A 22,687-nucleotide genomic window follows, 5' to 3' on the forward strand; every position below is an offset into this window, starting at 1 on the left:
GGGATGGAAAGGAAGGAAGAAGACCGCGGAGTGGTTACTGACTCTTACGTTTATTTGTTACTTCCTCATTGTATGTGATCGTGTTGTTGTCGTTATTTTACACTTTGCTGCGTTTGACTTCATAGTTCTTGCGGAAGTGTTGCGGAAGAGGGAGGGGATGCTTCTCTTGCCGCCATTTTCCCGCTGCAATTGAGAGCTTGTTGTTCTTCATCTGTCGTGTTGTGGCAAGACCGTCGTTACTATATCATTTTCTCCATTTCCTTCTTTTTTCCTTTCTTTTTCCTTTTCCAACTATTTTACCTTTTTTCTTTTTTGTGGGATCTCCCTATCATCGGACTTGTGTATCTGCACTGAGCAAGATGTCTATGGCCTACGTAATGGGAAAAGAGCAAGAGGAGGTTCTGCCATACCGTATTATGCGTCTCAACCGTGCTCCAGCCGTTGGTCCCGTTGCTCGTAAAGAGGACAGTGAATCTACCCACAGTTCTTGCGGGTACGAAAGCAGCCCCGCTACATTGGAGTCTGAACGACAGTATCAAATAGAAGGCGAAGGCCAAGAATGTGCGAGTTGGACAGCTTGCAGCGGTAAAGTTTATTTGCGTGATAAAATTACCGACGATATAGTTCCTGTTATGGCAACGACAACAAAACCGTCAGTGATGACCACCTCTCCGCCTGCGCATCGTTTGCGCAGAGGTCGTGGCCAAGCTATTGTTCGTGCCGCAACTGATCATTTGAAAGGGGGAGGGGTTCTCGTTGAAGATGCTCCGGAACTTATTTATGCTGGCCGGCGGGCCCCACGGGGTTACTGTGCGGCTGCTGCTCAACATGTGCAACTCTTCGCCACACCGACGTCCCCATCCGAAACACCGGCGGATATATTTTGGGCAAAAGTCAAGTCGTCTCGACAGTCCCGCCTCGCTATGCTGCGTGGCAGTGGTCCCCTGTGGTGAAGTCCCTCCCTTTTACATAGAGTTTATTGTTGCTGGCTCATCACTTGTTTCTTTCTTTTGTATTATTGTTTTTTTCTGTTAGAAAAAAAGAAGCATTTCAATTAATTAATTAATTTTTTTATTGTTATGTGCTTTTTATGCGTTGCGTGGCGAGGTCGTTACTGTAGGGGTAACCGCGTCAATTCCGCGGAGGGCTTGTCCTTGCTTTTATTCAGGTATTACTTTTGGTGCCGTCCCGCTGCCGTGATTGTGGAGAGCCCCACTTGTTGTTTGCGGGTGTTGTTGTTGGGCGGTGCTTATTTATGCATAAATTATCCACTTATCTATAGAATTACTGTGCGTATGTGTTGGCATATAAGCCTATTCATACAACAGCTCATAGAGAACTTCAATGATTAATTGCTAACACGCTGCCTCTCTTCTAATCATCTGTTATAAACCCACTGTTGTGTCAACCTCTTGACTGTCACTTGTCGTGTTATTTTCCCTTTTCTCTTGGGGCAATTCAGTAACGAACTTTGTGCACTGCAGTGGAGTTGAGAAGAACCCAAATTAGTGGTGGGGTGTGAAAATACTTGTTGGCGTCACAACAATTGAACGGGCTGTGTCTCACACCTGGTTGTTACCACTGTTGCCGTTAGGCTTATTGATCGAAAGAAGACGTGAATTGAAAGATTTGTAGGGAAGGGAGGTTTGTTTGGGTTATTTCAGTATAAGAGCAAAAAGCAACGAAAACTCCCCCCAAAAACAGATTGAGAGTAGAAAAGTCTCCGGAGGAAAGATTCACATTCCTAGTAACAAAGAAAGTGTGAGGGACCGAAGAAAAAGAAAAAAAAAAAGGAAAACAATACCAAACAAACAAAGAAGGGGTGGGGGCGGCAATATTATGGCCAGTAGCACGGATTCACCCCCTCCACGTGAGGTATTTCACGGGCCTCGCTCCATTAGCGCATCATCGAATCGTGCGCCATTATTTATTGTAAAAAATGGTACGTCGCGACACCAGTCATTGTCGCCACCGCCCACATGCGGCTCTCCGCTGTCAAACCCCGAGTGCGGTGATGTGAGCTGTAGAAAATTATATGGGCTCTCATCTACTGATTGCTCTAATTACCCAAAGAGTGAGTGTTACGGTAACTTCAGTGTTCCCTCTGACTCTTCAAACACATGCCGTCACGAGCATTTCAAACCACCCGGCAGAAAGAGTTCTTTTCTTGATCGTGTGAAGGCCTTTCTGACTCCGTCGGGCCACCCAACGGTGCATTCACAAATCATTAAACCGTCTGAACCCTTTGCTGAGGACTCTCCGGAGGATGTTGTGGTCTTCAATTCTGAAGCTGCAAAGGGTGGAAAGAGCGGTAAAAAGCAAGTCAGTGGCTCTTCCAGCGGAAGGGATGCCGGCTTTGATGTTAGGACGTCCTTCGAACCGACTCACATGTTTAAGGAGGAGTGGGAGGGGAGGCCTTATGTGTCACACGACCATGTGCAGGCTGACGGGCAACATAAAATGCTTTATTTTTCTCTGGGAGATGGACACGTAAGAAAATTGCTCCGTGAAGAGGCAAAATGTCGCAGACGTCTCGTGGAGGAAGGCATGACTGTGATGCGGGACATTGGCAGAACATATGTAGCGATGTCTCGTAGTGTCGCTGCTGAGGCATCGGCGGGTTTATTGGCGGACAGACATCGGGGAAAATGATCGGTGACACTCTCTGCCGTGGGTCTGTCCAATATATATATATATATATATATATGTTGAAAAATTACTTCTTCGCACAGAAACATTCCTCACAATCCCGTCCTCACGGCGGCGTGATGCTCTTGGAAACTCCAGGAGAAAGGACAGGTGCCGTGCTTTTGGATTTCTCTGAAACAAGTGCCGACTTTAGGCAAGTACATGTGGTTCTTTTTCGTTGGCCGCTTCGTAGCGAATCGTATTGTCCTTTTCAGTAGATGTGTAACGCAATTGTATGCTACTAGCAATTACTTATTATTGTTATTGATTTTTTAAAAAATTTTGTTGGGTCATTTTTGGCAGTATTGGTCTCTTACTTTTCAAATGGTGCAGTAATGGGGAGAAGCGCGATGTGTAACATGCGTGTGTATTGTACACTCATGGAAAAGGAAAGGTGGGGGCTTCGAACGTATAATGTGGATATGAAGAGGAGGAGAGGAGGAGGGGGAAGGGAACATTAGTTTTGATGGAAGTTAAGATGAGAGGACCACAACAATGATGAAAGTGCTGCCGGTGTTTAAAGAAGGGGGTCTGGGACACTTCTTTCCAACCCTTTTTTGATCCGTGCTTTTGTTTCGTCTCCTGGTCCCTCCATCCTCGACTCCGAACACATCCGGCACTGTTTGTCACTTATATGCGTTTGCGTTTAACGGCTCACCTCTTTTTTTTTTTTTTTTGAATCCCTGTGGTGCTAAAACAATGTTGAGCTGCCCTTCTCTTGCGCGTTGCGTGCGTGTCACCACAGTGCCATACATCACTTTATTTTATCTTATTTTATTGTATTTGTTTTGTTTCCAACGAGAGTTATCGGGGAAGCGGGGGGGGGGGAGAGACGGCTGAGCGCAATGTTATAAATTGCCACAGTCGCTTCATTTCCCCATTTTTCTTATTTTTTCTCTCTTATTTTTTTTTTAAACAAGTTTTCTGAAGGATGAAGATACCACTGTTGAATAAAATGTACGCATGAAAGTATTTTCTGTGTGGTTATGTATTTAATTTACTAGTCTACTTTCCCCATCTGTCCAGTCGTCTCAGCACCGTTCTTTGCTGTTCACGGCAGCCGCGGAAGCTACGCTTTCGTATTTTGTTTTCACTTTTGTTTGCTGTGATATTTATTTGTTTAAGTATTTATATGAAAACCTTTTTTTTCTTTAAAAAAATTAAAAACTTGACTTATTCCCTACAACCCGGGTTTAAATGTCTCAGGAAAAAAATTTCTCGCCTTCTTTGCCCCCGTAGATAAATATATATATATATAAATATATATATAAATACAGGAGGTGTTGAAGTGCTTTCATGTTCCCCTTACTTTCGGTTGTTTTGTGTTCGCTGCGATCGTATCGTTGGTGATGAAGTTGCCGCTGTTTATATCTTTTCCTAAATTTCCGTTTCATTTATTTTATCTTCGCTAACTTATATGCCTCTACGTGTCGTTTTTTCTTTTCCTGATCCTCACACATATTTTAAGTATTTGTCTTGCGGGAAGTCTAAATGATCATTTATACATTTGCATATTTGCAATTCATATATTTATATATATGTATATATCAACAGAAATGTATTGTTGCGGTTATGTTTGCTGTGTCTGTTCACCACGCTGGAAACTCACGTATATATGCACTTCCTCATTTATTTTCGTCTACCGTACACATGCGTTTGCGCGACTAAAGGTAGGAAGTCAAGAGTTCATTACAAACGGCACCAAAAGAAAGAAATTAAGAAATAGAGAGTAAACAAAAATCAGGAAAGTGTTGCCAAGGAAAAGAAAAAAGGGAGAAGTGTAAATAAGGCAGTAAACAAATAGTGTGAAAGGGTAGTGCATTCCAAAAGTAACAGGAAAATAAGTAAATAAAAACATTGAAGGGTGCAATCACTACGAGTGAAAACAACATTAATACAAATAACGACAGTAACAATACATCCCATATATATATAAAAAAAGAGGAAGCTGGAGAGGGGGAAAAAGCACAACAATAGCAACTAAAAACACAAAACCGAATCAAAAACAATAAAGCGGAAGTGAATTACGGCGTAAGGTAGAAGTAACGTGAGAAAACACAAACAGGGTGAGTACGCCGTAAAAGTAGCAGCGGCATAACCGGCAGCAGTATCAGTGACAGCTTTAGTATCACAAAGGGAATTTATTTATCGTGAAACCGGCCAAAAAAAAACACGAGAAAAACCCATCCCAAACAAGAAAAGGAACATATAAAAGGAAGGGGAGCTATTCACGAGCAGCCGTCATCATGTCTGTCAGTTTTTCCACTCTGATTCAGCGGTCCCGCCCCTCTTCAAACCATGCAACCACTAAACTTCTCAGCAATGTCCTTGCAAAGATTCCCCCAACGACACTCAGCACAGTTGGTAGCGGCGTGCGAGTGGCATGCGAGGAGAATCCCATCGCGTCTCTCGCTACTGTTGGTGTATGGTTGAATGCGGGAACTCGTCATGAACCTGCGCAATACGCCGGCACTGCGCGAGTCTTGCAAAAGTGCGGGTTTCTTGGTACTTCCAACCAAACCGCAGCACAAATCGCCGCAGCGGTGGACGAACTCGGTGGGCAGCTAACAGCAAACGTTGGCCGCGAGCACACACATTTGTATATGCGTGTCGCCCGCGAAGATACGGAGCGTGCTGTGTCTCTCCTGGCGGATGTGGTACGCAATGCCCGTTTGAGCGATGAGGATGTGGAGGTGGCGAAACAGGCGGTGCTACGCGATCAACATGACTTTGAACAGCGGCCAGATGACATTTGCATGGATAATCTTCACCGTTGTGCCTTCGACAGCACAACACATGGGCCTGGTACACCGCTGTACGGCACAGAGGTCGGGACGACGCGTCTCAGCAATGCGCAGCTAAGAGAGTACCGTGACAAGATGCTTAGCGCCGGCCGCGTGGTGGTCGTGGGGAGCGGAGCTGTGAACCATACCGCTTTGGAACGGGCTGCGACCAGCGCGTTCGGGGACCTGCAGAAGGGAACTGTAACACTCGCCGGAGTTCCCGAAGCCCGGTTTGTGGGAGGAGAGTACAAACTGTGGAACTTGCGTTACAAGACTGTCCACATTGGATGGGCTTTTGAAACCTGTGGCGCAGCATGCGAGGACTCCCTTCCGCTTGCACTCGCCTGTGAAGTTCCCGGTCCGTTCCACCGTTCCCAACATGAACTTGGACAGCATGCCATGCATCGTGTCCTAAAAACTTTCTCTTCGCTGGATCACAGCACTCCTACCAACACCCACTTCAACGAGAAGTGTATTGAAATTGCGAACCCTTTTCTGCACCAGTACAAAGACACGGGGTTATGCGGAATGTATGTTGTGGGGCGGCCGGCTCAGGCGGGTCCTGGAGACGGCACGGCAATGATTGAAGTGTTTCAATACACCATCGCGGAATGGTGCCGCATCTGCCAGAAGATACTCCATGAACAGGAACTTGCTCAGGCCAAGGTGAACCTCAAGTCCCAACTGCTCTTCAACATGGACGGCAGCTCAAACTCTGCGGAGGATATTGGTCGGCAGGTACTTCACTATGGGCGCCGCATTCCGCTGGAGGAAATGTACGCTCGTATCGATGATGTGACACCAACAAATGTACAGGAGGTGCTTCAGCACTACTTCTACGGGCGGAAACCGGTGTACAGTTATCTTGGTTACTGTGCTAACATTCCAGGTTATGACTGGACACAACACTGGTCCTACAAGTACTGGTATTAAATGATGGAGAAACGTTTTCGTCCCTTTTCCGTACTTAGTCTCTGTTATTATTATTACTATATATTTTTTTGTTTTAAATCTTCCATGTTGCGCACGTACATGTACACATATGTATTTGGTTTTTATGGCGTAGGTGATGACACCGCTGTTGTCCCTTTTTTTTTATTTTTATGAATCTATCCTGACGGATAGCGATAATGCGACTTTGCAGTTGCAGTAACTTTGATGGCGGCTGCGCCTTTTCCTTCCTCTCTGTTCACATATATGAGTAGTACAGCGGTACCAGCAGCAGGAACAGAGAGTGAGGGAGATGTTTTTGTTATTTTTGTTTATTTTATTTGTGGTTACCATTTCCATCGCGTTGTCATCGCTCTTTTTTTTTTTTGTTCCCCCCTTCCTAAATGCACATGCGGGTCCGCCAATAAACCTCCTATTTTTCAGAAGCATGTGTCTCTCTCTCTCTCTCTCTCTATATATATATATATATATATATATGTAGCTCAGAGGGAGAAGCAAGATTCCTTGTGGCGCCATGCACTGCTTGAAGTGTTTAAAAAGTTACTTACTCATCACTTACCTTTCAGTCTTATTGTTACATATGTTGGGAGGAGGAGGGGCAATTAACAACAGCAAAAATGAAACTCTTGGGGTTCCCACAGCGGATTCGCTACGTAGAGAATCTAACATGAAGATGTACAATTGCGCGCGTGTTGATGTATTTTTTCTTTATTTGTTTCTCCGTTTGTTTTTTTTTTCCTTTTTTGCGCCGCTTGATGGTTAGTGGGGCACACTTAACTAAGTCACCCTTACTATTATTGTTATTTTTACAATCCTGGTACGTGTGCTCTTTCGGCATGCACGTGTCTGTTTGCCTGTTTTATTTTTCTTCCTTGTTTGTTCAGAAGATAGGGAGAGAGAAACCGTTCCCACATGTGCGTGTATGTGCTAGTTGCGGGTTATTTGTTAGAGAGGAACTATATTATTTATATTATTAAAATGTTACCCTCAGTCCTCATCGAGGCTGAGGGATGTAGTGGACGTATCCTTGTGTGTGCTTGTGTGTGCTTGTGTCTGTTTGTTTTTATATTTTTATATCGTCCTAGTGAATTTGGAGGGGTGCAATGAGGAAAGAGAAGGGCGTGTGCGCTGCATGCGTGTTGAAATGAGTTTCGGGTTTCTCCAACTGTCTCTTTACCCACACCCATTTACTCACCTCTGCACACTTTCCTGCTTGGTTTCTTCCTTTTCCTTCATCTTTCTATGTTGCCGTTTTCTTCTATTTGGTCATCCCTTTTTATCCCACTTTGATACCACTTCGACGATCCCTGCTAAGATGGGGCTATTCACGGTGAAGATATCACTTTGCTTTCCCGACTCCCACCCCTGTTATCACTGCCTTTTCGGCCACAACAGGAATAATAGTAAAAAATATTGTTGGTCCTTGCTATAGTTACAGATGTCTGCAATCAAAGAACTTGTCGAAAGGAAGGTTAAACGAGGCCCGTATGCACACCATGAGCTTATCATATGCCCAGGCTATTCTAATACGGGCAATGCAAGCACTAACACGAAGGGAAGCGCCGCTGCTTCCGATACCCGCAGCAACAGTCTCCCAGGTGTGGGTTCAAAGGGACATCGCTGTTGGTTATGCGCCTCTTTGGTAAAACCGATCGAACCGCAGGAGGTGCTGCTCTGTTTTCGGTGCCTTCGCGTAGCTTTTCTTGACATAATTATGCCTCTCGTTGACAGTCCGGAGAGGCGGAAAGCTGATGCCAAGTTTATTTCGAAGATTAGCCGAGTAAAAGACACTGAAGGGACGACCCCGTTAGTGCCCAAGCTTCCAACTGTGGTGTCAGCGACCCCCCCAGCGGCAAATGAGGTACAATCCACGAATCACGTATCCCAGTCGAGGTCCACATTGCCATCCGATCCGTCCGGTCGCACTCAGTTGGCCAATGATAACGGTCTTGGACGAGGTGTTGATTCCCACCGGTGTAGCAGCGCCTGGGCGCACCGCAGATGCATTGAAGTGGGGGACCAAGGAACCCCTGCGGGCAATGGCCACGATGAGCTAACTGTCAAGTGTCCTGTTTGCCACGCTACGTGCAGCGCGACTGACAAGCGACTAACACGTTGTTTGGATGGCAAAACGGTGCACCTCATTTGGGTTTGTTCCATGTGCAACACGACCAATACACAAAATAGTGATGAATGTCATAGCTGCAAGGCGCCATTTGTGTGGCCGTGTTTGCAATGCGGTTTCACGCAGGAATCACCGTGCTGTGGAGATGAGCTTCGCATGTGTGTTGAATGTGAGGCTCTGAACACACCAGCAGATATACTTGCGTCACTGAAGCGAGCGTGTCTGGGCGGGGAGGGGGGCTATGCGGAAACGGATGGGGATCTCGGGTTGGATGACGAGGGAAATGATGGTACGGCGGGCGACGCGGATCTGGTGGGTTCGGTGTTTGGTGTGAATGACCTCGACACCGTAGCAGAGAAGGCTCGCCAGCGGGAGATTGTGGAGGGTCGTGCTCGGCTTCAGCGGCGTATGCGCCGGCTCGGTGTGGAAGCAAATGTTCAAGAATCCGATGGGAACTGCCTGTTCCGTTCGCTTGCAACTCAACTACTCGGTGACCCCGGTGCTCACATGACAATTCGCCGACTCGTGGTGGGTTACATGAAGGTTCGACAAGAGAGTTACAAGATTCTATTCGATGGTGAGGAGGAGTGGAGCAATTACATATCTAACATGTACTGTAGTGGTTCGTGGGGTGATGAGCTTTGCCTCAATGCCGCGTGTCGGTGCTTCCGTGTGAATATTCATGTCATTACCAGCGCTGCCTCGGGGTGGCATTTGGTGTTCCAGTGTGATGATTTGCAGGACTCTGCAACAGCGCCGTATGGGGACTCCGGTCAAGGTAGGCTATTCGAAACAGCAGGATCGATTTGCCTTTTTCTTAATTACATTGCGCCTGTGCACTACGACGACGTGCCGGTGTTCCGGTCGCAGGTTATTTCATTGAATGCAAAGCTCACGGAGCAGCTCCAATATATGCTGGCTGAGGAGGGCCGCTCGCGTAGCCGCAGGGATGACGCGAGAAGGAGTGGAGCTGTCCGAGTCGGACAATTACAAAGTTGTCCATCAATAGGGGGAGAAGGACAGCCACTTCAAAAACTTGAGGAGCAGGGACAACGTTGTGCAAAACAGCAGCTAGAAAGCGATGAAAACAGTGCATGTTGTGTGGATGGAAAGGTGCAACAGCGAATGGATGCAAAACTACCACTACAGCTAAGTGGAGAGCAGCGACAGAAGACGGATGAAAAATACCTGACAGATACGTGTAGGGATCGACCGCGGTTAATGAATGAAGGATCGCCTCGGCCAGCCACTGGACACCCTCATCGGGCATGCAACGATCACACTGTTCGTCAGATGAACACACACAAGCAGTGGCGAACGAGTGAGGAAATGTCACGGGATGTGGATGAGGGACGGTTGTGGTTGGCGAACTCGGAAACCCTATCTCAAGGAACTGGGGACCGACAGGGGGGAATGGGTGAGCACCCCAAGCGCCTCATGAACGAAGAAATTATGCGCCAGGTGAATGGGCAGCAGCAGCAGCAGTGGGTGAATGAGGGGCACCGGCGACCACTGGATGAAAAATACCTGACAGATACGTGTAGGGATCGACCGCGGTTAATGAATGAAGGATCGCCTCGGCCAGCCACTGGACACCCTCATCGGGCATGCAACGATCACACTGTTCGTCAGATGAACACACACAAGCAGTGGCGAACGAGTGAGGAAATGTCACGGGATGTGGATGAGGGACGGTTGTGGCGAATGAATCCACTCTCACTGCATCGGGGTGGTGAGGTTCAACAACCGGATCATTCCAGAGATCACCGGCCGCGCGCGCACGGGCTCCCGCAGCGAGCAGGCCGTCTGCATGATCCTCACACGCCCCGGGAGCAGTCGGTTAGTGGTCAGCAGCACCGGCAGTGGGTTTTGCCACCCCCTGCACCAGGCTGTAACAATGAGTTCACATTGCCCATTCCCAGTCGCCCCAATACCATGCGTCAGTTTCGAGAGAGTGGACCATCAACGCTATCTTCTGACTCGGCAGTAGCTTCCACGGGGTTATTCCCTAGACCTAACGGACAGAACTGGCCACTGGGAGATTTGCGAGGCCCTCATTAGTGCTTCATCAGGCACAACATGCATGGCTATCCTGAAGATGATCCCGTTTAAGTCGCAGGGTGAGGAAAATTAAACCTTCTGCGGTAAGGGTTTTGTGCCGGCATGTTGGATTTGGAGGAAAAAAAATGATCAATATTTACTTGTGTGTATGTGTGCCTGAGGAGTGTGCTGGTGTTGGAAGGGAGGAGGAGGGGGAGGTGTTTGCTTACCAATGAAGTTAGCAGTTTTTTTTTACTTTTTTCATTTTTTTGTTTGATCTATCACATAATGCAGTCAAAGGCATGCGTGGATGGTGCCTGTTAATTCAACGCTTGTTAGGTGGACAGGATATGATCTCTCCACATGAATGCACACACGGAACAGCTGGCCCAAGAAAAATGCATAGTAAGGTTATGTGTATATATATGTATGTGTGCGTGCTGGTAATCCTATATAAATAATAATTACCTAAGCGAGACTAGCCGGAACGGGATAACTGTTTGGCCCTCGGGAGCCCCTGACGCACTGGTAGCGGCACCGTTTCCGCTTTATGTTCATGTGCGTGCAAAAGGGGGAGGGGAAAGAAATGTGGGGATATACCTGACCTCTGTGGTGTGTTGGTTAGGTTCTTCCACTTTACTTTTATCTCCTTTTTTTGTTTTTCAAAAGCCTTCTCTGTTAAAAGTTCACCCTTTAAAACCTTTCTTTTAGTCGCTTCATTTTGCTCCTTCATTTTGCGGACTTGTTTTTTGTGTCTTCTTACCTCTAATTTTTCATTTTTTGGGATCGGGATTGCGCTGTACCTCAGTTGTGGCACTCGTCATTTGTAGTGTATTTGCTTGTACATACATTACACTATGTATTGCGCCGTATGCATTGAACTGTGAGGTTTTTTGTGTGTGTGTGTGTGTGTGTGTGCGTGTATGTTATGTGTTTGTGCTTGCGTCTGCTTTGAAGGAATGCCGGAAAAATCGGGGAGTTGGAGTAGGATGAGAGTCAGCAGGGGAATTTGGGCGTTACGTTCTTAAATCCTTTTGGCAGTTGTTACTGGTGCGCTCTTCCAACAAGCACTACTTCGACCTGAAGGGAGGGGGGAGGGAAAAGAAAAAAAAGGCACGCGTGGGTGAATGAAGGGATGGATGAGGGAGAAGGAAGTTGTACGCGGAGAAGATGTGTTTCTTTTTGTTACATGGAGGCTCTGGATGCTTTTCCCGCTCTGTGTGAAATGAAGGTCTCTTCCTTCCCTCCTTCGCTCCCATTCTCTTTCCTCCCCCCCCTACCCAAGTGAACTGCCCTTTCACTTCTGTTTGTGACCTTTCCAATCTGATCCGCCGATGTATGCTTCACAACTTTACAACTTCTCTCAATTTCTTTGTTTTGCTTTGTGCTGCATTCACTCAATTTCACTTGTAGGGCTTTCGTTTCTGATAGGCGTTGATTGCTCGTATGTTTTTTTTTGTGTTTGTGTGTTTTTATGTTTGATGTTCTTTCCCCTGCTGTTTTGTTATTTTTGTGCCCCTCCTTTCCCCCTCCTCTTTGTTTTGTCTTGTTTCTCATGAGGTGGAGTTGGTCGATGTTTGTATATCATGCGGCACATCGGTTTTTACCTTGTCGCCGCACGTTTTGTTCCCCTTGGCATATTTTTTAAAATTCACACATGCGTTTTGAGTATTGACGTGATCTGTACACTACGCCTACCCATTGGCCTGTTTCAGCACTATTCTCTGCGGTTGTGCTGCGCTGGATAACGCTTTGTTTTCTTTATTTTAAAGCATAGGCGGTGAAATTGACATTTCTTCACCACAAAGAGAGCACGGGAAAACCGTAAACCTTGAAGTGACGGGAGCTCAAAGGAAGACATCGAAGAAGAAGGAGGGTGCGTGTGCGTGTGGGAAAAAGTTCAGTGAGTTTTTTTCTTCTTATTTTACTTCCTTCTCAGCTAATCATAAACTGGCTGTTTCAGGAATACGAAGGGGAGGCGTTTGTGCACCTCGTACACCTTTTGCCACCATGCTCGACACGAGTGGCAGCCCCGATGGGTTCGGTGATTACACGGCACCTTCCAAACGTGGTGTGCTGTTTTTTTCCACCGTGCCGCGAGACATGCGGCCGCAGGAGGTGGAGCGTCATTTCGGGCGATTCGGCACCATCACACGTCGCAAGTTCACTCCGTTTCCAAGGAAGGAACGCCGACCCAATGGTCCACTCCTTCCTCTACAGTTCATGCGCGGGTACATTGAGTTCTCCAAGGCGGAGGATGCGGAATATGCGGCTGCTGCCATGAATGGAACCCCTGTGGACTGCAAGCGGCGGCGTCGCTGCAGTGGACAGCTGTGGACTGTGAAATATGAGAAAGGTTTCACATGGGATGTGTTGCTGGAGGAACGGGAGGCCGCTGTGCGTTCGAGACGTCAGCGTGAGGTAGAGGCGAGAAGCCAAGAGAGGGAAATAAATGAGGCATTTCGTGCCGCTGTGGCGAAGCGAATCGCAAGTCGAGCAAAAAACAGGAAAGGGGACGGTGCCGCAAAGGTATCGACTGCAGGTGGTGGCGAAACGCTCGTAAACCGAGATGATAACTCGAAATGTAAGCGGGAGCCGGGCAATGATGATGTTGATGAGTCGCGGACGAAGCGCAAGAGATCCCGGGTTGAGGCCACTTCATCGACCAGTGATGCCACAAATGCTTCCAAAGATTTAAAAAAGAAGAAAGTAAAAAAAAATTAAGAACTGACGCCGGTGGAGGGCTCGTCGCCTGCAGTTACGGGAGGTACTTTGATAGGGAATGGGAAGAAGAGGTGAGGATGTTGTGTACGGGATAAGTGAATGAGTTCCGCGCGCCTGCTCGCTGTTGTTACTTCGTTGTTTCCCCCTTATTTTCATTTCTGGTACTTTTTATTTCGTTGCTGCTTGTTGAAGTGACGGTGATTGTTTATGCTGTTGGAACGTTATTCGATGTCGTATTTTTGCATCACAGAGTTGGGGTTCGCATTCCTTTCTTAGTTGGGGATGGCGTAGCGGCACCGTGATGGCGGAATGGAGTGAGAAGAGGGCGTTGTAAACGATTAAGAAGCAAAGGAGAGGGTCGCATGGGCCACCATAGCGGCCTTGCGTTGGGTATAGTGAATACGCCCACATAAGTCTACGCAGTGTGCGGTACCCTTTTCTTTTCCCTTCCAGTAAGTAAGACATATATTTATTTGTTTATGTCGTTGCACAGTTTGTATTTTTTGTCTTCTTTCTCCATCTGTCCGCCCCGGCAGTGATGATGAAACCCTCAGTGTTTTAAGCGTTAGCACCTCGACTAAGTCGCGTAAGGAGTCTCTGGCCTTTCTATCTTATCCGCCTAGATTTGTTCCTTCTTCCTAAGTCGATATTTATAGAAATATTTTTCTACATAACGTTAGGTGGGGTGCAGGAGAAAGGCGGAGAAGAGTAAAAGGTAACAGTGAAAGGAGGAGAACCTCAGTCAAAGAGAGAATATATATATATATATATATATATATATTCTTTTATTTTTGTCACTTAGCAGTTTACATCAAGTCACGTTCCGCGTACTTCGTTTCACTATTGCGTTGCCCCAATCATCACTATTTTTTTACGCGTCGTTGATATCATTTAGTTTACGTACAAAGGTCACATCAAATTCACTGTCCTTTACTATGGCCACGGCTGTTGTTGGGAAGAAAAAGGGAGGTGCAACTGTCGATCTCAAACAGCTACAGGAACCTGACTTTTGGAAGACGCGTAATGCCATATTTGACGAATTGTATGCCGCCCAGCAGGAGAAATATAAATCCATGCAGAGCCCCATTTCCATCACCCTCAATGATGGAAAGCAGCTCCCTGCGACGAGCTGGCTCACAACGCCTATTGACATTGCGAAGAAGTTGTCCAATTCGCTCGCGGAAAGGGTTGTTGCTGCGCGTGTAAATGAAGAAATTTGGGACCTTACTCGACCTTTTGAGGGCGATGCCACACTTGAGCTGCTTGATTGGGACGATGCTGATGCTCGCCACGTTTTTTGGCACAGTTCCTCCCACGTGCTTGGTTATGCGCTGGAGCGAGTGTTCCAAACCCGCCTGTCCGTTGGCCCTGCACTTGAGGAGGGTGGTTTCTTCTATGAGGGTGAGACGAACCGCCCGGTGACGGAAGCGGATTACACCACGATAGAGACAGCGATGCAGGAGTTGGTCAAGATGAAGGTTCCATTTCAGCGCTTAACCGTAAAGAAGGAGGACGCCCTTCGACTCTTCCAGTACACAGAGTTTAAGAGCAAGATACTCGCAAGTAAGGTTCCTGAGAATGGCACTTGCACGGTGTATCGCTGCGGGAACCTTATTGACCCCTGCCGCGGTCCTCACCTCCCCGACACCGGGCGCGTGAAGTCATTCTCCTTAACAAAGAACTCCTCTTCGTACTTTGAGGGGAAGGCGGAGAATGCTGTGTTACAGCGTGTCTATGGAATTTCATTCCCAAAGCAGACGATGTTAACGGAGTGGAAAAAACTTCAAGAAGAGGCCGCCCGTCGCGACCACCGCACTATTGGCCGGCATCAACAGCTCTTCCATTTCCATGAGGCCTCTCCCGGTAACGCTTTCTGGCTCCCGCATGGTGCACGCATCTACAACACACTAATTGAGTTCCAGCGCAAGCAATATCGCCGACGGGGCTTCGAGGAGGTAGTGTCTCCTAACATGTTCTCATCCAGGTTGTGGATGGTCTCCGGTCACTGGGATAAGTATGCTGACAATATGTTCCTCATCAATGTTGAAAAGGAGGACCACGGAATGAAGCCAATGAACTGTCCTGGACACTGCCTCATGTTTGCCATGCAGCCCCACTCGTACAGGGAGCTTCCTATTCGTTATGCTGATTTTGGGGTTCTGCATCGAAATGAGCTCAGCGGTGCTCTTACAGGGCTCACCCGAGTTCGTCGTTTTCAGCAGGATGATGCCCACATTTTCTGTCGGATGGATCAAGTGAAGGATGAGATCCACAGCGCTCTCATTTTTCTCAAGGATGTTTATGACGTCCTCGGCTTTAAGTTCTTTTTGAAGCACTCCACGCGGCCAGAAAACAAGCTCGGTTCAGATGAGATGTGGGATGAGGCGGAGTCCTACTTGCAGGCAGCCCTCAACAGCTTCTGCGGGATCCCCGACGAGCTTCCTGACCCATTTAACAAGGGTTCCACCTTTGTATACGATGGCCGCAAGGAGAGCGTTAAAAAACTTCGGGCGATGCTGAAGAAGCGTGGAGACAAGAAAAACGACGAGAACTCACCCGCAGATGATGTGTGGCCGGGCCCAACACATGAGGATGCATGGGAGGAAAACACCGGTGACGGTGCTTTCTATGGGCCAAAGATTGACATCGTTGTTGAAGATGCTTTGCGCCGACGGCATCAATGTGCGACCATCCAGCTTGACTTCAACTTACCGAAGCGGTTTGGTCTCAAGTACACTCTGCCGAGCAATGCAGCGGGCGATGATGGCCCAGCGCCAAAGGCCACCGAGTGCCACAAAGATCCGAACGCGGAATTAAAAGCTGACAAACCGGAGGGGAAGGTGGAGACTGCTGCGGGAGCACCGAAGTCATCCTACGAGAAGGCTGCACACGAACTCAACATTGACCAGCGTTTGGATGCCAATCAGGCTCGACCTGTGATGATTCACCGTGCCATTTTCGGTTCTTTGGAGCGCTGCATTGCGATCCTCTGCGAGCACTACGGCGGTGACTGGCCTTTCTGGCTGAGCCCGCGGCAAGTTATTGTCGTGCCTGTTTCGCTCGAGAACGCTGCGTACGCACAAACGGTGCGCGACACGTTTTTTGCTGCAGGCTTCTTTGCTGATGTGGACAACGGCACTGCGACGTTGGAGAAGAAGATTCGGAATGCGGAACTGGCACGGTACAACTTCATACTTGTTGTGGGACAAGCTGAGCAAGAGGGGCAGAGTGTCAATGTGAGGACTCGTGACAATCGCCGGCACGGCACGAAAACGTTGGATGAGGCATTACAATGGTTGCGAGAACTGGCCGATAAATATGATCCGTCCTTCTAATCAAACGTGTTGAGTGTCCGGTACGTAGGGCTTCTAATAGCATGGTAGTGAGTTATTGAGACAAAACTTCTTCTTTTTTCTCTTTTTTCCATCGTCTGCGTTCGTGATGACTTTCTTTCCACTTTTGTCCTCGCCCTTGGTACACTCACGTGCCCGATGGTTGTGTTGGGTGGTTCACAATGCGTCAGCATGCATTTGTCCGTTTATGTTCCAAATGTGGGAAACGCTCCCCCTCCCCCCTTTCCACCTATTGGGAGTGCAATCCCTCTAGCTTTTATCCTTTTGATCACTTTTTTTTTTTTTTGTCATCTTTGATGGAGCGCACGCGTTGATATGATGCGTGGAAGAGTGAGGGGCGGGGGACAACTAAGCTTGAAGAGGAAGTAGAGTGGATTGTGAGGAGAATTGAGGTGTAGGAAATATGGTAGGCGAAGGCGTGTGTAGATGAACCGTAGTGCTGTAATGTGAGGAAACGGAAAGGGAAGGGAAGGGAAGGGAAAAACAACAACAGCAACAACAAAAGATGGAAAGGAGTGTAAAGGAGGGAAGGATGGTGCCGCACGGGTACCGCCACCGGTTTTGTTAAAATATTTAAGCTTTTAAGATTGGGTGAATTTCAACCCAATGCGGTTTTGTGCACTCATAAGAGAGAAAAGATGTGGGTGAACACAACCACACATACGCGCATGCGAAGGGTGGATGAGGTTTGCAGTGATTCAACGTGTTGTAAAAGAGCCCGAAACAATGAGATGGGGTTGTTTGCGTCTCACTTTTGGCTTTGGTGTCTTGCCATATAAATGAAAAATTAAAACATTATTGTCATTGTTGTTATTACTGTTGTTATCTTCTGAAATCGATGAAGGGAAGGGGCACAAGCAGTTGGAGCAGTAGCAAGGCAAAGGAGCGATGCGCAACCAAAGAACTTAGGGTGAAAAAAGAAGTCAAGAATGAGTATGGGACTTACAGACAAATATGAAACTAGAAAATATGAAAAGAAAAAATAATGCATACGGGGACCTTTCCCTTCCCACTGAATTCGTACATTTATTTATACTGACCGCTCATGTACATACGCAACTGTACCACACAAACGTATGCATGCGAATGTAGGTATATATCTGAATAAATAAATAGATATATTCGCGTATATGTTCGGTTATGGCTGAGTTGTTCTGTGGTGACTGCGTCGCGGATCATTATAGTCGGAGCTCTTCTACATGAATATAATGACATGCGTTGGAGGGAGCATATGCAGCCCTTGCGGCTACAACCATAGCGCCTCCCTCACCCTTAATTCCTTTAAGCATTAATGCGGTTACGTGCCTTTAAAGGTGATGGTTGACAGCATTTTCATGTGAAAGCAAGAAACTAAAAAAAGAAAAAAAAAGAAGGAAAGGGGGAAGGGGGAGAGGAGGGGACACAAAATGGTAAATGTATCGGAGTGTAGCTGATAAAGCAAGGCGTGACGAGATACGGAGAGGTGCCATTGGTGACTAAAGTCAAAATGAGGGATAAAGGAATGATAGCAAAAAAAAAAAAAGGGCAGGAAGCACACACACACACAAAAAAAAAAGGGCAGGAAGCATGAAAAGAAAATTGAGGGGATTGATCCGACTTACGTAAGATGTGAGGAAGGAAAGGGAAGATGTGATGTTGATGCAACTCGGGACACGCACGCAGACACAAAAGGAAAGTTCCTTCGCTTGGGACCATTGGAAAGAGTACATTTTTTCGAGGCGGCTGGGGCAGTGATCACGCGTCGGTTTTGGCATCAATAACGTTCTTATTATGCATTTGTACTTTTTTTTTTTTTTACTCTTGAATCATGAAAGAATTTCTATGAAAACAAACTCATAGCTTCATTTTGTACTTCTTTTTGAACTTGTGCGGCGGTTCCTTTCCTCTATTCTCGTTTCTCCATGGCATTATTCCTTTTTATATACAAACACTGAGCTGAATTGAATTATGCAGCAGCGAAGAAGAAGGGAGGCATTTTTACTGTTGGACGGCGCATGTAATTATATATCGTATCAAACTGTTGTTGTTGTTGTTTTTCCCAAGAGTCCAAATGGTGGGAAAGTGACGGGAATTTGAAAAAAAAAAGGAGAGGAGACAAAAATGAAGCGAGATAAGAAGGTAAGCAGCAACAAAAAAAAAAACGGAAATAAGGAGTATGCTTAAAACGAAATGTGTATTTTCCCGCGCGAATGTTTGTTTTGTTGATGCGTTTATTTGTTTGTCCATTACTTTTGTTATTGACTTCTATTTTACTTAGTACCATGCCATAACGGCAGTTTGTTGTAAATTGTGCCCAATCGATTTGAAAATTTCTTCTTCCCCCCTTTCATTCCCTCTCTTCTTCTTTTTTTTTTTAAAAAATAAAAATAATCACTTTATATTACTTGTGTGAGTGTTTGTGTGTACTTCATATGGGTTCCATTACTATTACTATTACTATTTTGTTTTATTACCGTTAACGTTATAATTATTGTTATTACTATTATCATCATCATCGCTTTTACTACCTGTTCACTTTTATGAATTTGTTCTTGTCTGTTTTTTCTTTTTTTTTTCTTTACCCCTCCCCCAAAATAACTCACTTCCTCGTGATGGGCCTGCACGGCGGAGCATTTTTTTCTTTTGTGTGTGTGTGTTTGTGTGTGATTTTTTTTTTTCGTTTCAATTACTTCTTTCCCTACTCTTTGTTACCGCCGCTAACACGAGCTGCAGCTAAAGGGGAATATCGGTGCTTTTGTAGAAAAAAAAGTGGATGAATAACTCGATTACCGAATGGGAAAATTTAGAGAAGAAGGGGTGCAGAGGAGAGGAAAGAGAAGTAATCCCACACGATGTGACTGTTCAACATGAAATTGACATATTTCGATTATTGGGTTAAGACATTTTTGGAAGTTGGGCGTGTTACAATCAAATCAAATGAAACGCTGCGAAGTGAAGTCGGGGATGTTTGCAGTCGTCTCGAGTGAGTGATAAACAAAAAAAAGAAGAGAGAGGGGGAATCGCAGACAACAGAACAAGGCAGTAGCGAGTAGGGCGAGGAGGTGCCGCCATCTCGGACTTGTTTTTTTTTTTTACATCTTTGTGTTTTGGAGGATACCTCTGTTGTTTTTTTGTTTTATTTCTTTTTCGCTCCCCGTTTCTTCGTACCCGGCCGCTGTAATTCATTCCACGTCCCCCCGGTTAAGGTCACTTAGAGAACATATACAGCTACATATACCAGGCAACAGTAACAATTCACAGTGAACAGTTTATTTCAACAGAGACATTCATAAAAAGTGAAACCCAGGGAGAGGCGAGGCGGAGGAAAGGGGAAAAGCAACAACAACAACAACTTAATTTGAACAAAAGTAAATGGACTGCGGCGCCGGTTTTGCCTTGGGGCAACAACTTGCGAAGGATGCCCTTCACATGCAGGGCGGGGTGCGTCCTGGGACCACTGGCAACGTGGAGCAAGATGCTCTTATGACTGGCATGATGGTACCACCCACCGGGCCCATGGAAGACTGGGCTCAGCACTTTGCTGCCCATCAACATCACCACCAGCAGCATCAACAAATGATGATGCAGCGGCAACATAACGATGCGCTCATGATTCAGCAGCAGCATCGGGATATGGAGGAGGCATTTCGCGCATCCGCCAGAGCTGGGGCACCACAGCAAGCCAACGCTGGACCTCTTATGATGCCTCCAGGTCCAATGATGATGGCAGGGGGAATGGCTCCTATGATGCACGCTGGTGGTTTTATGATGGGCGGGATGCCGCAAATGATGCCATGTGCTCCCATGGGAATGAACATGGGGATGGCGCCAGTAGCAACAATGAGCCCAGCAACGACAAATACAGTAAGTGGTGCTAGAGAGGGTGCCACTGCAGTATCTTCTGCAGCACCGGGTGTGGTGGATTTGGGTGGTGACAGCGCATGGGCGGAGAAATTGCACCAGGCGGAGTGGGGACAGGATTACAAGGATGTTGAGGTGCATACGGTGGAGGGCTCAACGGCACAAACTGTAGAAGAACATGCCAAGACGTCCAAATTTTATGAGTTTATGGATAAGATACGCAAAAAGGAACTTCTTGTTGATGAGGATTCAGGGGAGGTTGTTCAGGGACCGGGCCCAGACCCGGATGTGGAGGCTGACACAGAGTATTTGGCTAGGTTGGCTGCTATGGAGGGCATAAACGTACCGCCCAGTGTCATGGACCACATGCAGGGACAAGACGGCGTTCAGAGGGGGACCGATGAGGATATGGAAGGAATGATGGGTGATGATGTGTACGACCCCAGCGCCGACGTTGAGCAGTGGGCACAGGAATACGCACAAATGCAGGCCATGCAGGAGCGTCTGCAGAACAACACAGACTATCCGTTTGAGGCCAACAACCCATATATGTACCACGAAAACCCCATGGAGGAGGGTCTTTCAATGTTAAAGCTAGCTAACCTTGCGGAGGCTGCGCTCGCTTTTGAAGCGGTGTGCCAAAAGGAGCCTGAACGTGAGGAGGCTTGGCGGTCTCTGGGCTTAACTCAAGCTGAGAATGAGAAGGACGGTCTCGCCATCATCGCACTCAACCATGCACGCATGTTGGACCCGAAGGACATTGCAGTGCACGCCGCGCTCGCGGTGTCCCACACAAATGAACACAATGCCAATGCGGCACTGGCTTCGTTACGGGCATGGCTGTTGTCGCAACCGCAGTATGAACAGCTTGGCTCAGTTAACCTGCAAGCGGACGTCGACATAGATGATTTGAATGTACAGAGCGAAGATTTCTTCTTTGCGGCTCCAAATGAGTACAGAGAGTGCCGTACGCTCCTCCATGCAGCCCTGGAGATGAACCCAAATGACGCTCAGTTACACGCAAGCCTTGGTGTATTGTACAACCTTTCCAATAATTATGACTCTGCGGCTGCTAACCTCCGCCGCGCTGTGGAACTTCGACCCGACGACGCGCAACTGTGGAACAAACTCGGCGCGACTCTCGCAAATGGCAACCGACCGCAAGAAGCTCTGGATGCGTATAACCGCGCACTTGACATCAACCCGGGATATGTGCGTGTCATGTATAATATGGCGGTTTCCTACTCTAACATGTCACAGTATGATCTCGCGGCGAAGCAACTAGTACGCGCGATTTATATGCAGGTGGGCGGCACAACTCCGACAGGAGAGGCCTCTCGTGAAGCCACGCGCTCCATGTGGGACTTCTTCCGTATGCTTCTGAACGTTATGAACCGTCCGGACCTCGTGGAACTGACATATGCTCAAAATGTGGAGCCATTCGCAAAGGAGTTTGGCCTGCAGTCTATGTTACTGTGAGAGCGTAAAGGCATTCTGCTTATGTGTATGTGCGCACGTGTCGCCAGGGGAAAGGTATGCATGCGTGTGTGTGGAAATTGAAGGAAACAAAACCCGCCCGCGTATGTATGGAAAGGTGATATTAGGGGCCAATTTTCTTTACCTCTTCCTCTGATCGGTAACATAAGTGAAGCCAAATCCAAAAAAAAAAGAATATATATATATATAAATGATGGAATGGATAAATAATAAATTGAGGGATGGAAGGAACGGTAACGGCCACGTTTATAATCGATAATGGTGGGCTGGATACGAATTTGAGCGGGTGAGAACTTGAGCGGGCGAATGAAGCTGACGATTTGGGCGGACCAACGGGTGAGTGACTGAAAACGGTAGTGAGGTTTAAGACTAAATTGTAAAGTTCTCTTGAGGAGGGAGCTAAGAGAAGGGGAATAAAAAGATAATATCGCAGGGCTTGTGCCAATCAAACAGCACCCGCGGAGGCAAATATTTCCAGTTTGTTTTTCGTTTGGAAACTTTCCTTCACCCCGTGTTGTTGCTCTTGTTTCCCTCGGTATTTGGTGTTGTTGCTGAATGCAGTTACTTTTTTTGCGTTAGTGGTGGAGTGGTCAAAAGTTTGTGTTTACGCTGAGGAAAAAGGAAAAAAAAAATGTCTGGCCGTAGCTCGAACAATATATATTACAAACAGGGTCATATGTGCGCTG

At 47.0% G+C, this 22,687-nt stretch overlaps 12 protein-coding genes across 12 annotated transcripts; 9 read left to right on the forward strand and 3 right to left on the reverse strand.

The window, feature by feature from the left end:
* Window positions 1-359: 359 nt before the first annotated feature.
* TbgDal_V1410 (T. brucei spp.-specific protein) lies at window positions 360-953 on the forward strand (the record flags this gene model as incomplete). The annotated part of the gene is made up of 1 exon (XM_011774988.1): window positions 360-953. One exon carries the CDS (start codon window positions 360-362, stop codon window positions 951-953), a length of 594 nt encoding a protein of 197 aa, XP_011773290.1.
* An 886-nt stretch (window positions 954-1,839) lies between these two features.
* Window positions 1,840-2,652, forward strand: TbgDal_V1420 (T. brucei spp.-specific protein; the record flags this gene model as incomplete). Its single annotated transcript, XM_011774989.1, has 1 exon — window positions 1,840-2,652. The coding sequence occupies one exon, from the start codon at window positions 1,840-1,842 to the stop codon at window positions 2,650-2,652; it is 813 nt and encodes a 270-aa protein (XP_011773291.1).
* Window positions 2,653-4,934: 2,282 nt separating this feature from the next.
* On the forward strand, window positions 4,935-6,404 carry TbgDal_V1430 (metallo-peptidase, Clan ME, Family M16, putative; the record flags this gene model as incomplete). Its single annotated transcript, XM_011774990.1, has 1 exon — window positions 4,935-6,404. The coding sequence occupies one exon, from the start codon at window positions 4,935-4,937 to the stop codon at window positions 6,402-6,404; it is 1,470 nt and encodes a 489-aa protein (XP_011773292.1).
* A 225-nt stretch (window positions 6,405-6,629) lies between these two features.
* Window positions 6,630-7,028, forward strand: TbgDal_V1440 (hypothetical protein, unlikely; the record flags this gene model as incomplete). The annotated part of the gene is made up of 1 exon (XM_011774991.1): window positions 6,630-7,028. One exon carries the CDS (start codon window positions 6,630-6,632, stop codon window positions 7,026-7,028), a length of 399 nt encoding a protein of 132 aa, XP_011773293.1.
* Window positions 7,029-7,554: 526 nt separating this feature from the next.
* Window positions 7,555-7,854, forward strand: TbgDal_V1450 (T. brucei spp.-specific protein; the record flags this gene model as incomplete). The annotated part of the gene is made up of 1 exon (XM_011774992.1): window positions 7,555-7,854. One exon carries the CDS (start codon window positions 7,555-7,557, stop codon window positions 7,852-7,854), a length of 300 nt encoding a protein of 99 aa, XP_011773294.1.
* A 6-nt stretch (window positions 7,855-7,860) lies between these two features.
* Window positions 7,861-10,608, forward strand: TbgDal_V1460 (hypothetical protein, conserved; the record flags this gene model as incomplete). Its single annotated transcript, XM_011774993.1, has 1 exon — window positions 7,861-10,608. One exon carries the CDS (start codon window positions 7,861-7,863, stop codon window positions 10,606-10,608), a length of 2,748 nt encoding a protein of 915 aa, XP_011773295.1.
* A 1,164-nt stretch (window positions 10,609-11,772) lies between these two features.
* TbgDal_V1470 (hypothetical protein, unlikely) lies at window positions 11,773-12,144 on the reverse strand (the record flags this gene model as incomplete). Its single annotated transcript, XM_011774994.1, has 1 exon — window positions 11,773-12,144. The coding sequence occupies one exon, from the start codon at window positions 12,142-12,144 to the stop codon at window positions 11,773-11,775; it is 372 nt and encodes a 123-aa protein (XP_011773296.1).
* Window positions 12,145-12,597: 453 nt separating this feature from the next.
* Window positions 12,598-13,311, forward strand: TbgDal_V1480 (hypothetical protein, conserved; the record flags this gene model as incomplete). The annotated part of the gene is made up of 1 exon (XM_011774995.1): window positions 12,598-13,311. One exon carries the CDS (start codon window positions 12,598-12,600, stop codon window positions 13,309-13,311), a length of 714 nt encoding a protein of 237 aa, XP_011773297.1.
* Window positions 13,312-14,246: 935 nt separating this feature from the next.
* On the forward strand, window positions 14,247-16,646 carry TbgDal_V1490 (threonyl-tRNA synthetase, putative; the record flags this gene model as incomplete). Its single annotated transcript, XM_011774996.1, has 1 exon — window positions 14,247-16,646. One exon carries the CDS (start codon window positions 14,247-14,249, stop codon window positions 16,644-16,646), a length of 2,400 nt encoding a protein of 799 aa, XP_011773298.1.
* A 1,368-nt stretch (window positions 16,647-18,014) lies between these two features.
* Window positions 18,015-18,359, reverse strand: TbgDal_V1500 (hypothetical protein, unlikely; the record flags this gene model as incomplete). The annotated part of the gene is made up of 1 exon (XM_011774997.1): window positions 18,015-18,359. The coding sequence occupies one exon, from the start codon at window positions 18,357-18,359 to the stop codon at window positions 18,015-18,017; it is 345 nt and encodes a 114-aa protein (XP_011773299.1).
* A 250-nt stretch (window positions 18,360-18,609) lies between these two features.
* TbgDal_V1510 (hypothetical protein, unlikely) lies at window positions 18,610-18,927 on the reverse strand (the record flags this gene model as incomplete). Its single annotated transcript, XM_011774998.1, has 1 exon — window positions 18,610-18,927. One exon carries the CDS (start codon window positions 18,925-18,927, stop codon window positions 18,610-18,612), a length of 318 nt encoding a protein of 105 aa, XP_011773300.1.
* Window positions 18,928-20,015: 1,088 nt separating this feature from the next.
* On the forward strand, window positions 20,016-21,983 carry TbgDal_V1520 (peroxisome targeting signal 1 receptor, putative; the record flags this gene model as incomplete). Its single annotated transcript, XM_011774999.1, has 1 exon — window positions 20,016-21,983. One exon carries the CDS (start codon window positions 20,016-20,018, stop codon window positions 21,981-21,983), a length of 1,968 nt encoding a protein of 655 aa, XP_011773301.1.
* Window positions 21,984-22,687: the final 704 nt, after the last annotated feature.

This window comes from Trypanosoma brucei, chromosome 5, assembly GCF_000210295.1.
Source record: "Trypanosoma brucei gambiense DAL972 chromosome 5, complete sequence".
In the NCBI taxonomy this organism is placed as follows: domain Eukaryota; phylum Euglenozoa; class Kinetoplastea; order Trypanosomatida; family Trypanosomatidae; genus Trypanosoma; species Trypanosoma brucei.